Source organism: Geotrypetes seraphini, chromosome 8, assembly GCF_902459505.1.
Source record: "Geotrypetes seraphini chromosome 8, aGeoSer1.1, whole genome shotgun sequence".
Taxonomy (NCBI): domain Eukaryota; kingdom Metazoa; phylum Chordata; class Amphibia; order Gymnophiona; family Dermophiidae; genus Geotrypetes; species Geotrypetes seraphini.
This window is the reverse complement of record NC_047091.1, coordinates 55,908,021-55,922,915: the sequence shown is the minus strand read 5'-3', so window position 1 is coordinate 55,922,915 and position 14,895 is coordinate 55,908,021. Positions and strand designations below refer to the sequence as shown.

The 14,895-nt window shown below is 41.4% G+C and overlaps 2 protein-coding genes across 3 annotated transcripts in view; one reads left to right on the top strand and one right to left on the bottom strand.

Moving 5' to 3' along the window:
- Positions 1-14,895, top strand: part of LOC117366083 (cytochrome P450 2F2-like) — a 124,802-nt gene that overhangs the window by 15,786 nt on the left and 94,121 nt on the right. The gene's annotated exons all lie outside the window — the stretch shown is intronic.
- The window catches only part of LOC117366084 (cytochrome P450 2F3-like), a 62,691-nt gene that overhangs the window by 27,387 nt on the left and 20,409 nt on the right, over positions 1-14,895 (bottom strand). For both annotated transcript variants that reach the window (XM_033957173.1, XM_033957174.1), the window contains exon 4: positions 2,961-3,110. In XM_033957173.1, the coding sequence (XP_033813064.1) occupies positions 2,961-3,110 (150 nt within the window). The remainder of the gene's footprint in view (positions 1-2,960; positions 3,111-14,895) is intronic.

The window sequence follows — 14,895 nt, the reverse complement described above, 5'->3', positions numbered from 1 at the left end:
TGTCCAAACCTTTCTTAAAACCAGCTATACTATCCGCTCTTACCACAACCTCTGACAATGCGTTCCAGAGCTTAACTATTTTCTGATTGAAAAAATATTTCCTCCTATTGGTTTTAAAAGTATTTCCCTGTAACTTCATCGAGTGTCCCCTAGTCTTTGTAATTTTTGACGGAGTGAAAAATCAATCCACTTGTACACGTTCTATTCCACTCAGGATTTTGTAAACTTCATTCATATCTTTTCTGAGCCATCTCTTTTCCAAGCTGAAGAGCCCTAACCGTTTTAATCTTTCCTCATATAAGAGGAGTTCCATCCCCTTTACCATCTTTCATGACTGGCACGGCAGTTGCCGATAACAGTACATTTTACAGAATCTGGGCATATGGGATTTGAGCACACAGGGCCAGATTCTATAAATGGTACCTAGATAAAACGGTGTCTACCACATATCAATCAAGCACCTATAGTTTAGGCATCTGTAATCTAAACCAGGGTTTTTCGGGCCTACAATACAGGTGCCTACCTGTACCTAAGTTAGATACCTAGCGGTGCCTAACTCAAACCACACCTATACTCTGCCTGTAATCATGCCAACTTTTCATTTAGGTGTTGCTAGGTGCCTGGGTTTAGGCGTTGCCAAGTGCCTGGCGATATCTAACTAAAATTCGCACAATGCTTTAATTAGTTTTTTAATGTGTTTTTGGATTTTTTAATGGTGTGTTCAATTAAAACATCAATTAAGTTCAATTTAAACAAATTCTGTGTGAATTTCAGTTAGACGGTGCTAGGTGCTTAACTTATTCACCATTTATAGAATCTTACCCACAGTGTTATAGAATAGTGTGTAGAAATATGTTTGACAATTAACATCAATTGTTAGCATAAGAACATAAGATGCGCCATCAAGTCCGGCGATCCGCACACGCGGAGGCCCTCCCAGGTGTACACCTGGCATAATTTGTAGTCACCCATATCCTTCTATGCCTCTCATAAGGAGATGTGCATCTAGTTTGCTTTTAAATCCTAGGATGGTCGATTGCGCAATAACCTCTTCGGGGAGAGCATTCCAGGTGTTCACCACTCTCTGCGTGAAACAGAACTTCCTGGTATTCGTCTTGAATTTGTCTCCCCTCAGCATCCAATTATTGCCGTAAATTGGCTCATTAACTGATTAAGTTGTGTGCCCATCTTATGATTGCACCCAAATTTCGATACCCAATTTTAAACACTATTTTATAGAATCCAGGGGTTAGAGTTTATGAGTTTCAAGGGACTTCATAAATCAAAGAGCAAGTTTCACAGTGTCCAAAGAGTGCTAAAATCCATGGGTCCTTTTAACCCATTGATTTTGCATAAGCTTACAAAATGAAAGAATGTGCCTAAGGAAAAGGTATTCATTGTTAGCTATGCCTACTTTTTCTGTTGGTATTTTTCCCAAATATAATATCACCTTCCTTCCGATTGACTGCTGCAGCTAGAATAGGCTTAGATATTCAATGCCAACACCTATCTGGGTACCAGCACTTAGTGGCATACCAAGGGCGGGGGGCGGAGGGAGCGGACCGCCCTGGGTGCACACCCTAGGGGGTGCACAGCCGGCTGGTCCAGAACCTCCTGGGACCGGCACTTCAACGTGGCTGCCAATCCACCCCCGTGGCCAAGAAAAAGGCTAAGAAGCTGGCGGGAGCGGCATAAGCGTCCTTTAAGGAACATCCTCCTGATCTGGCTCTATCTCGTTCCCTTCGTGACGCCACTGGACAGCGTTCTCAGCCATTGGTCGACTTTGTCTGGGCGCTGCATTGAAAATTTTCCAACAGGTCTGGGGCTGAGGATTTAGAATCAGAGGATTTAGAATCAGAAAATAATAGAAAATATTGAAGAACTAAGGCCAGTACTGGGCAGACTTGCACGGTCTGTGTCTGTATATGGCTGTTTAGTTGTTGATGGGCTGGGGAGGGCTTCAATGGCTGGGATGGTGTAGTGAGCTTTGATGGAGACTTTAGTAGTTGGAAAGTAAGCACAGAACCAGGCAGAGAACATAAGAACATAAGAAGAACATAAGAACATAAGAAGTTGCCTCCGCTGAGGCAGACCAGAGGTCCATCTCGCCCAGCGGTCCGCTCCCGCGGCGGCCCATCAGGCCCATTGCTTTGGATTCTTGCCCAGAAATAGCTAAGAAGAAGAAATTTTTTAAAAAAAAAATTCATTCAGGTTGGGCAGACTGGATGGACCATTCAGGTCTTTATCTGTCGTCATCTACTATATTACTATTTCTTGGTGGAGCAGTCTGCCAACATTTTTAAAAATCTGCGTCACCCCTTTTTTTTCTGGAGCTACATTGGCTCCCAATAGAGGCGCGGATTATTTTTAAGTTAGGCTGCATTTACTGTAAAGTTGCTCTAGGTCAAGCTCCATTTTATTTAATAGATTCATTCTCTATTTCCACTCTAAGGCACTCCAGAAGAATACATACTCTTTTTGTCTTTCCGTCGGTCAAAAGTTGTGAATTCAAAAAATATGAACGTTTTACTTTCCTTTCAGGCAGCTATCTATGATATGGATTTTAGGCACCTGTTATCAACTTCCTCCCCTTTATACTGCTGATGCTCAACACTAACAGCGTTAATATAATTTGAATGCTGTTAGTGTTGAGCATTGATCGATACTTTAGAATTGCTGTAAAAGCTGGGGTTTCCCAAGCAGTACTGGAGTTTTGTGCATCTGGCCCTATGTTCACAGCGGAAAATATTATGGGGAATGGAACAAAGAAATTGAAAGAATATTGAATATTTTAGATATTCACAAATATGCTAATACACACAAACACACACACAGATATAGAGAAAGCACAGGACAGACATGTGGGATCTCTTAGGGGTAGGAGGAAATAGCAGACTGCTATGGATAGGCAGACTGATATGGCTTTTAACTGCCATCATTTTCTAGATTTCTGTACAAACCTTTTGTTTTGGCCAATTCTTTAACTAGAAACTGGGCCTCCTCCAGGATCCGCTCCTCGATGCTCCGTTTTCCCATCCCGAAATTCCTCAGTGTCAGGAGGGCAAATCGGCGTAGCTCTTTCCACTTTTCTCCATTGCGGAAAGCAATTCCTGAGAAGGTATTTAACAAAGAATCTTAAACAAAGAGAAAGGCCAAAGGAACCAGTAAGCCACCTGCAGATTCTGTATGTGATCTGTCTATTTGGGGGTCCTCATTAGGCGAAGGTGGATGTTCTATTCCTTCCCCCCTCTCCCCCTCCCACAATTTACTCCAGGTTGTCCACCTGATAGGGATCCCATCCAGGTGGACAATATCTGCAGATTTGGGTGCATCTCCTCAGGTACAACCTAGTGCTAATGGTAAATTTCCAGTACTGGTTATTTGACCTAATTTGGCTAAAAATTTGGACCAACCTCAAGAAATTACCTTGAAGGATATCTAGCAAGTGGTTGTTAGAACAGAAGAATGCATAAAGTCTACTATACCACAGTTATGTACTTTTTCTCAACAAACAGTAGAAAAATTTCATGAAGTTGATATTAAATTGGCCAGTTGGATACCAGACTTTCTCAGATCTCTTGAACTGTGTCTAATTACCAATCAGCTACCTCAGCTTTTGTTAAAGACAGTCTGATTATTCATAGACAATTACAATGTCTTAAAAATCAAATGAAAGCTAAAACATTATGTTTATTGAATTTTCCTATTTGTTGTCTACTGTCATGAGATTTTGTTACGCAGATATTTGAAGGTGTTATTGCTTTGGGATAACGTTGAAGAATTAAGTATTTCTGATTGTAGGTATGTTTCTGTGCCAAAAGCTGAGACTGTTGAAGGAAAAGCGAAGGAGAGAGCAAAAGAATCAATTAATTTAACAGATTTCCTTGAATCCTCTCAGGAAGAAATTGCTGCTAGAGCAACCCTCCTTACAGTTTTGTGGTCTGCCCATTTGGATTTTTCCAAATGAGGCTGTCCATACAACTACATCGTAAATAATTTTTGAAATTGAAGAATAGAGTTATGTCCTTGGGAGGTACTTTTTTTTCTTTAGTTTCCCTGCAAATGTGCAATAACTTTACAATCTACTAGATATGTTTACTTTGATCCTTCAACTTGAGAGATTGTTGATTGAAAAAAAAAGTTTCAGTAGTGGGGTAGGGGATTTATGGGATGTGTTAAATATGAAAGGAAGTGCTGGTGTGAATAGGAGATAGGGTTCATATTTCTAGGTTTGTTAATGTTTGGTTAACTAATATCTTGTTGTTCTTCTCATTGATGTGGACCATGTATATTCATGTACTTTATTTCATTTGAAACATGCAATTAAATAATGATCAATAAAAAAAGAAAGGGTGGTAGATGGGTGGAATTGTTATCCAGTAGAGGTGGTGGAGGCAAAGGTTCTCTGACTTTGACTTTATCCTTCCCTTCTCCCTATACCCTTGCCTTTCCTTGAACTAAAGAATTTTCTGTTTCATTTGGAGGTTTTTTGCTTATGATAGAAACTAGTCCTGTTTAGTGTTTGCAATTCAGTTATCAAGCAGGGCACACTCTGACTTGAGCCTTTTTCCTCCAATTTTTGTATGAATGAGTGTGTTTTAACTTTCACCAGTTATGTTTTTGTTGTTTATCTATATTTTTTGGGTGGTCTTTCTCCTACATATTTTTGATGCTTGAAGAATATCCATCTGATATTCAAAGCATTTTAACTGGGCAGGAGAGGTTCTGCCCTGTTGTATTGCTTCGGACCGCCTAAGTGTTGATATTCATCAGTACATAATCAGACAGTCCTGCTGAATATCACCACAGACTGCCCCTGTGCTGTCCGGTTAATGCTGAGGTGGTCCCTAGGTGAAGTTTGAGCGGAGTATGGGAAAAGCTGGGAAATAACTGATTAGCGGCCATAATCAGACTGCTAAATGGATAGGTAAGTCGCTAAAGTTAGGACAGAAAAAAAGGCTATTTTAACTTTAGCTGCAAAGCTAACTGCACAGTAGGATTGAATATCTAGGGCTGATAATTGTGGCTTTGACCAATATTCATTTGGGACCTGCATGAGACACTATGTGGGCTCTGGCTGAATATTGGGCAGGACCCAAATGAAGGATGCAGATGCCCTCTGCTCTCCCAATTCCCCTTCCCTAAGCTGTGTTGCCAATTTCCCTCACTTCCACTCCACTCCTAGAGGACAAAAATGACTGACCAAGCCCACCCCCATTTCTCTACCCTCAGAGGTCCCCCTGGGACTATCTTGAAGACTCCTAGTGGTCCGGTGGGGTCCTAAAGTCAGAAGCAATACCCACTCACTCCTGCCCATGGTGGTTCCTTATCCATAATGGCAGCGACCTATAATGGCAACCTTGCAGTACTTGTGAATGCCAATTGTTTGCTCTCTGTAACTGCAGTTCACACTAGAAGAGAACATGACAACAAGAATGCTGGCGAAGAGGAGTAGATATTCTAAAGGGTTGAACTCGTTCATCTAGCCAAAATCTCCTTTCTGTTCCTTCTTTGAAAATTATAGGAATAAGAAGATCGGACATGTTCTCTGTGATGGGCCCTCGATGGTGGAACTCTCTGCCACAATATATTAGAAACGAAAAAGATCTCACATTTTTCAAAAAATCTTTAAAATCTTATCTTTTTAAAGATGCTTTTAATATTTAAACTTTTTAAGAAAGGTTTCAAAATGTGCTATAGTTTAACCACCCCCCACCCTCTTGTTTTTGTCCCTTTTTCTACCAAAATGAAAATTGTAACTTTTTCACTTTCCCTCCCGACTCATGTTTGTATTTTATGAAAGAATATTGTCAATATGTTAGTTTCTTTGTATTATACTCTATTTTTAATTTTGTTCATCGCTTAGTAATTCTAATAAGCGATTCATCAAACATACTAATAAACTTGAAACTTGAGAGGTTCTTACCTGGTTAAAGCTCACTAAGCTAGCCGGCTGCCAATATTCAATGGCATTTAACTGGTTAGTACCCTTGAATATCATTCCTAACCAGCTATCCCCTAATTGTCTAGATTAGGAGCCGACCAGGGCAGAGCTTGGGCGGAGTATCAACTTAGACATTTAGCAGAGATAGTCAGTCTGCTAACTGGCTAAGCAAGCATATAAATCTAGGACAGCAAAATAACTGTGTCATGTCAACTGAGTATTGATTTCAATATAAAGGAGATATGTCAGATCTTACTGAGACCGAGCAGAGATTTATATTTCTGTGGCACACACTGACCCCGGGGGTGTGGGGGGGGGTCTGAACAGTGAAACAGAGTGGTTTCAGTTGTGATGGTATGGGTCAAGCTGTTCGGTAACCCTGGGGTGTATGGAGTAAGAGCTTGAATGTGGGTCTTGGTTGGCTCTGGTGTGAGTTTGCAAGTTGTGATGCATTTAGGCTGGATGGACCCACCACAGTTGGTAGTCTTTTGTGGGTGTGGGGGTTTCTCTAGTTGGTCCCGCCCCTGGTGGGCTGGCCCTATGTTTGACGGTATCTTCTTAACTTTTGGTTCGAAGTGCAGGAATACGTTCGGGAGGGGAGGGGGGGGAGTATCCTCTATGTCATCAGTACATTTTTGATTCATGTATGGCTGTCCTGCACCTGGGTTTTATTTCCCTCTAATGCTGTCAGTTGGTTCGGGTATGGGAGTCCTGGTCTCAGGTAAGCCAATAGAAAATTTGATTCAGTAATATAGCTATAGTAGATAAAGCAGGGTAAGTTATAGAGTAATATAGAGAGGCAGTTCCCACTGAGGTTTTAGATAGTAGGTAACGGAGATTTGATGATTTTAATGTTTGTTACAGTGTCCCTTTCTGAAGAAGCTCTAATTCGTGAAACTCGAGTTGGAGGGGGTCGAGGGAAATGAGAGACAGCATTTATTAAAGTTTCACTTCACTGACCAGAGCAGTTGTTGAGGGGGTCACAGCCCTACCACCGCTAAAGATAGGTAAAGCAGACTGATCAGAGTATAAGATCTATTCTAAGTTGTGGTGTTATGAGATAGTGAACAGCTGTGATGGTCTCATTTACAACTGGCTCCGTGTTTATCACTAGAGGTTGGTTGTTGGGTCTGAGCTTTTCACACATATATATTTAACTTTATAAATATTTATTAGTACAAAAAAGAGGTGATTATGGATTTGTGATTAATGTGAAGATCACTTGAGCTTATTTATTTATTTTTCATTATATATTGAGTTGAATATGGGGTCAACAGACATACCTGGCCATTCAATGCCAGGAGCTGTGAATGGCCCAGCATTGAATAACTGGGGTTAAATCAGTTCATGGTTTGAAGTGGTTAAATATTGACTCCAGAGCTACTTTGGCAGGGGCAAGAAAAAAAAACTGACTATGCTTTCAAATTGTTTGTTTTACACTCAGGGTGGTATTTCCAAATGTGTTAACTTTGCATATACTGTAGAGTTTGACCTTAATCTCTCAAGTTTACTTTTAGTGTTCACCTTACTATTTGCACTGTGCACTGTAATTCATAAGCTGTAACATGTATGAGTGAGTTACCAATATTCATTTTGAAATTCTTTTGACCTCTTTCTTTTCTAGGGAAGGGCGGGGGGGGGGGGGGGGGGGGGCGGAGGGAGGGCAGTGTCTCCAAATGAATTATTTTTTGGGACACTGTCACCTGGTGGATCACTATACTTCATTGGGTATTTCGGGCACTGTACTTCAGTGGTTTTCTTTTTTCCTCTCTGATCACACCTTTTGAGTACAGCTCCTCTCTTTTACCTCTCTACCTTGTTGCCTTGATTCTGAAGTCCCACAAGGTTCAGCACTCTCCCCTCTCCTCTTTAATCAATTTATTAGTCCTCTGGCAACCTTGATTCAGTCTTTCTCAGTCAAATTCTGTATATATGGAGATGACATTCTTTTAGTCTCATGACTAAATCTTTCAGCCCCAGACTTGACATCTCTCCAGAGTTGCCTAGATGCCATAGATCATGGCTCTTTTTCAACAAACTTTTCCTTAACCCCACTAAAACAGTAGATCTTTGAGTTACTGCTTCAAATTCTACCTTATCATCTCACCTTTTCTACGGAATTCTCCTTTCCCAGCTATCAAGTCCATGCATTATCTCAAAGTGATCCTGGACTCACAACTAACATTTGATTCTCACATCTCATCTGTTGTAAAATCCTGCCTTTTCTCAATGCATCTCATTCATTCACTCCCTAGTTACAATGATAATACCGCTTGTGCATGTCTTTTCTACTGTCTTGTTGCAACCCATCTTGATTATTGCAAAATTGTCTTCGCCAGCCCCCCTATTAGCTCCTTGAAACACCTTTAAACTATGAAAAATACAGCTGTCAGAATCTCTCTCATGCTTATCATTGTGATCATGTCACTACTCTCCTTGCGCAGAACCACCAACTCCCTATTTCATTCTGCATTCAGCCTAAAGTTCTGACCTTGGCATACAAGGTATTGTATCTTGGCTTCCCTTCTTACCTCACTTCTCTAATTACCCCTTTATACCCTTCCTGTGCTCTTCATTCTTCAGCTGCTCACTGTCTTGCTCTTGCCCCAGTCTTTTATTCTTGTCCTGAGTCAACTAGACATTCCACCTTTTTCTGCCAAGCCACGTTGGAATTCACTCCCATATGAACTTCCAAGTTTGTTAACATTTTGGTATACCATGATATGGTTATAAATGTAAGCCTTCTAAGTAGCTTACAATTCTAAAAATATTTTAAGGTAAGGGGAATGGGATGTGTAATTAAGACAATAAGTGAAAGTAAGGGCAGAGAGGAAAACTACATTTGCAAAATAGAAAAGAAGGGGGTTGGATAAAACATAGGGATTACTATGTGTTCTCCAGGACTACCCCAGAGTGAAAGAAAGGGAATATTGTGTATCATGGGAGTTAAGAATAGGTGTCATTGAAAACATATATATTTAATTCTGTTTTGAATTTATCCAGTGATATTTGCAATCTTATTGATGTTAGGAGGAGTTCCAGAGTGAAGGATCATGCACAGAAAAGATCAATTGTCGGATGTGTTTCATGGGAAATGACTCAATATGATAGAATAACAAGTTTATTATGGGTAAATTATCTGAAAGCTCTTGTAGGGATATAAGGAATTAAATGTCAAGTAAGGTATGCTGGCTCTCTTGATCAGAGAACCTTAAAGACTAATATAAGTATTTTCTAAGTGATTCGGTGTGAGGAGTGATATGATCATACTTGTGGGCATTATGTATCAATCAAATGGCAGCGTTCTGGATTAATTGTAGCCAACATAGATCTTTTTGGTGCAATCTGGTATAAAATGAATTGCAGTAGTCTATTTGTTGAATGAATAGTGAGTAGATTAAAATGTTAAGCGCTGGTGGGAAGAGAAGTGAATATATGGACCTGATGATGCTTGGAGGGGCATAATAAAAAAATATGTCTAAGTCTGTTGTTGGCTTAAGTCACTAGTTGCCCAAAGTCGGTAGTGTCTAAAGTCCATTCTCACAAAATATGTCCAAAATATTTTTTTTGAGAATCGTCTAATTATACGTCCAGCCGTTTGATTGTCCAGACTGCTAAGTCGTCTATCTTTATACCCCATTCTCATCCAAAAATTCATCCAGGTCAAAAACGCCTAGAACAAGACCTTTTGGACGTGGGAGGGGCCAGCAAAGTGATGGATTGAACATCCAGACATGGCAACACAGTAGTGGGACACCTTACAGGGCACTACTACAAACTTCACAAAAAGGGTACCTCATAAACATCTCACCAGAACTCCCTTATAGGCCATGATAAGCCCCCCAAACACCCCCAAAACCTACCAGACTCATTGTATACAACCCCAATAGCTCCAGACTACTTAAGCTACCTCTGTGCTGCTCTACTAGGCTTTCATATGTCAGGTGCTGATTTTCTGGAGGCAGGTATGTACGTTTTTATTATGATTTTTAAGGTGTTGTGGGGGGGTGTCAGTGATCACTGGGGCAGTGAGTGGGGGGTCTGTAGCTTGTATCTGCAGTGGTTATCTGGTCACTTTGGATACCTTCTGGGCACTTAGACCTGTTTTTACATCGCCTAAGTCACAATGTACAAGTTCCATCTAGGCAGTCTCATTAAACTTTTGGTTATACTTGCAGTATGACTAAGTCTAGCTCAGCCTACATTCCACCCTCACCACTCCTCCTAAAATGTTCTGGGCATACAGCAGCACTGAAAAGGACTAAGCTGTTTTTACATACATCTAAAACTCGTTTCGATTTTCAGCTATTGGACGACTTGTCTTTTTGATTGTCCAAGCTGGGATTTTAGATGTATTTCCATTTCGATTATGAGCTCCATAGTTTATAAAAAGAATGTTTGATGACTTGTCCAATTTGTTGATTAAATTTAAGATGGGTGTCAAGGGTAATTCCAAGAACACAAACTGAGTTTACCCTAGGGACAGGAACATTTTGTAGAAGAAACGGTAAAGGCAGCATGGGATCATCTAATAGAGTACAGATAATAGTTTTAGATTTGTCTGGGTTTAATTTTAATCTGTGATGTGTGAGCCAGTCTGTAATTGGTATGAGATTTTTGTTAATTGTGGCAATTTCTTTGGGGCTGTAAGACTCAAATGTGTATAGTATCTGGATGTCGCCAGCATAAACAGCCATAGTGGTAAAAGAAAAAGGATGAAAAGAGAGGAAGAGAGAATATGGAGCCTGGATGGACTCTTGAATTAAGAATAAATGGTGAAGATGTGGAATTTAAAGAAAGAACTGTGTATGATCTATCTGATAGATAAGAAGGAAATCAATGAAGAGTAGTGTCACTGAGCCCTATCTGTTCTAAGGAATTAAGAAGATGGGAATGGTCAATAAGATCGAAGGTCACTGAGAGATTGAGTGATAGCATCAGAACATATTTATATTGATCAAAAGCTTTGTAGATATGAATAGAGAGGTTTAAGTGCTATGGAAGGGTCTGAATGCTGTTTGGAATGGTGGAAGGCATTCATTTTTATGACATAGTCTTGAAGTTGAAGGTGAATTGATTTTAGATGAATAGTAGGTTTTGGGGTTTTTGTTTTTTTTTGGCTTTATGGCTTGCTTGTGGGATGCGGTGGTTATTTTATAGGTCAGAAGTGATATCTTTGAGGGGTTGTGTCACAAGGATTCAGTCTGAATCCTCCTATCTCAAATTCCATTCTGCCTTGAAAACATATCTTTTTACTCTTGCCTTTCCCTCTAGGCCCTATGGTTAGTGCAGGTATCCATGGACAGCAGGACAGCCTTTATCTATATCTATGTTATAACTGACTCATCCATTTATCCTTTCTTTCCTATCCTTTTTGACAATTTTGATGGAGTTCCTTTCTGTTTTCCAATTTCTGTTTTGTACATCGCCTTGACTGTTGTGAAAGGCGGTATGTCAAGCACAAATAAACATAAATATAAACAGTTCAAGCACAAGTTCAGTTTATTTGATATACCGCCAATATAAAACCAAAGTTAAAATCTAAGTAATTTACAATAAAATGAAAATATGGGCTGACAGTAGCACTACAAACAAGACCAGTAGCAGACTGACAGTAACACTACAAAGAAGACCAGAATATGAGGAAAAAATTGATAGGGAAGAATTATAATAAAATAATGGGCAAGGAAAATGAAGGGGAAAAAGAGATAAACATGAGGAATAATGGGTAAAATATTCTTATTCATTGAAGAGTTCGCTCAGTTTGACTAAGAAAAAAGACTATGAGGAGAATGCCTGAGAAAAATATGCCTTTAACTGGGCTTTAAATGTTGAAAGTGATCTTTCTGGATGGAGATAAGAAGGAAGGGAATTCCAGAGAATTGGAGCCATACTGGAGAAAGAAGAATTTCTATGAATGTCAAGAAATAGCTGCCTGAAAGAAGGAACAGACAGCAAATGTTGATGTGATGAACAAAGAGCACTTTGTGGAGAATATCGAACCAGAAAGCTGAATAAGAAAGAAGGAAGCCCACTAGAAAGACCCTGAAAAGAAATAATTTTGTATTTGAATGGGATTCAATAAGAAATAGGAAGAATATGCTATGCTTTTAAAAGAAATATAATATGATCATATTTGGAGCAACGATAAAGTAATCAGACCACAGTATTTTGCACTATTTGTAACCGATATAGCCGATAGGGAGGCCAATAAGAATAGAATTACAATAGTCAAGTTTTGATAATACTACAGAGTGTTTAAGAATGTGAAGGGAACCAGGCTGAAGAAATGAGTGAATAGAATGAATTTGATGGAGTGTAAAAAAAGAGGATGAAACTACCTTTGAGATACGAATATGAAAGGATAAGGCATTATCTAATACAACTATAATATTGGTTGTTGTAAATGATAAAGAAGCACCTTTCATGCTAAAATTAGGTGGATTTGGAAATGGAGTGCTTTTTACTGCAGTTTTCTGGGAGTTAATTTTCAATTTAGTAGATGTAAGCCAGTGGCAAATCCAGTTTAGCAGAAGTAGATGAACAGTAGGAAGGTGAATGTGAGTCTAGTGGGAGAAGAAGCTGAATATCATCTGCATAGATGAAAAAAGTAAACCCAAGAGACTGAACAAGAGTCAAAGGGGCAAGAAAAATATTAACAAGTATAGGTCCCAGCTTAATGTTAGGTATGACCTCACCCTCAGATATTCAGCACTATTTAACGGGCCAGGAATGGCTTGTGGCCAATCACTAATATTCATTAGGATAGCTGGTTAGCTCCACTGAATATTTTGCAGTTAGTTGCACAATTTAGCTGGCTAGGCACAGACATTCAAGGATACGTTTAGCAGCCAAATTGGGCCACGTATAAAGCAGGCCTATCTATAGCCGCTATTAACTTAACCGGCCAGTTAAGTTTACACTGACCCCCCCAAAAAAAGATGTTCAATGCCATTTGCCATAAACAGGCCAGAATTGAATATCCAGGGTCAGTGCCTCTAATTTCTCAAATACTGCCCAGTTCTATACCTGGATGTCAAATACACATGCAAATGTATAGAATACCATCCCTTTCAAGGGTAAGTGTACACTTATAAGCATAAGTGATGGCAAGGCAGCTACAAGTGCATTCTGTAGGGCATATGTAAACGTCATAGCAAATAAATGCAAGGCGGGTGGCCACAGGGGTAGAGCACAGGTAAAACATGGGCTTGTCTTCCGCCTACGCACATAAATTACAGAATACTTTAAGTTTTGCATGTCTTTGCTACATTTAGGGACCCACAGTTACAGGTCTATGGATGGTGCAACCATGAGTGATTGGTTACACAGTATTCTATATTGGAATCTGGATGCCCCTATTATTAGAACATGCCTTCACCATAAGGCATCAAGGCGCCTAAATGGAGACACTCAGTTATAGGACTGGTCCACTACTGCTCACCTTAATACTTGAAATGTGCCACTGTTATCTTCCTTCTGTTGTTGGACAGTTTCCATAACGATCTTTCTTATTCAGCTTTTTGGAAGTTAATCAAATAATCTTGATTCAACAAAACTATGGGTTGAATAATCATGTAGGTGATACCAGTGACTTTAGTATAACTTGGCAGTATTTTGGTTCATGCACTGTGCTGTTTGCTTTGGTGTTTTGTCCAAATTAGTTATTTTGTAATTGTTATAAAATATGGGGTTCATAATAAAAAAAAACAACAACGTCTAAAAAGTGTCCTAAATGGCTACTTGGACGATCAAAAAGCCTGATCGTCCAAGTACCCATAACCAAAGCTGGTTTTTAGACGTATCTAAAAACAGCTTAGGCCTTTCCCCTGCCTCTAAACGCACAGAGAGAAAAGAGGTGTGTTTAGAGGAGGGGAAAGGGTGGGCCGTGGGCGGGAGGTGGGCCGACCTACACCTAGGCGTACAACACATATAACCAAAACAATTGACAGGTTGCCTAGTCGGCACTTAGACCTTTTTGACTTAGACGAAGTCAAACCAGGTCTAAGTGCTGAAAAAGGGGCCACTGAGCTGATGGCCGCTGGTGCGAACAGTTCAGCGGCCCGGCAACCTACCCACCGCAACCATTGCGGCAGGAGAGATGCCCAATCTCTCCTGCCGCAATACATCACCACCCCGCAATACATCAGCCCAAGCCCTCTTGCCCCGTCGAACCGCGGCCCCCCCCCCCCCCCGACAACATCGGGGCAAGAGGGAGCTCAAGCCCTCCTGGCCCGCAATCGCTAACCCCCCCGATTACGGTCGGCCAGGAGGGAGCCCAAGCCCTCCTGCCCCACGATCGCTAACCCCCCTGATTACGGTCGAACAGGAGGGAACTCAAGCCCTCCTGCCCCAGGCACCCGCGGCATCGCCGACAACATCGGGGCAAGAGGGAGCCCAAGCCCTTTTGCCCCAGCGATCCGCCCACCTACACAAATGGGCCAGGAGAGAGCCCAACCTCTCCTGGCCCCGGCGACCCTCCACCTACACGTACAGGCCAGGAAGGAGCCCAAGCCGTCCTGGCCCCGGCGACCCCCCTACCCCCATCCCCCACTACAATACAGGCAGGAGGGATCCCAGGCCCTCCTGCCCTTGACACAACCCCCCTCCCCCCAACGACCGCCCCCCCGAACCCCCGATCGCCCACCTGCCGAACCGCGACCCCCCCGGCCGACCTCACGACCCCTCCACCCCCACCCCCCTTCCCTGTGCCTTTAATGTTGGCCAGACAGACGGGTGCCAAGCCCACCCATCCGGCAGGCCAGCCGGGTCCATAATAGGCCGGATTGGCCCAGGTGGCAGAAAACCCGCCCACAGGTGGGGCCTGAGGCGCCTGGGCCTATCAGAATATGGCCGGGTTGGCTATTCGCACGTTAAGGCCCTAGCGTGGCTTTGTAAAAGGAGCCCTTAGAGTATTAATTGTCTCATTATGACTGCTTGTTGCGGTAGTC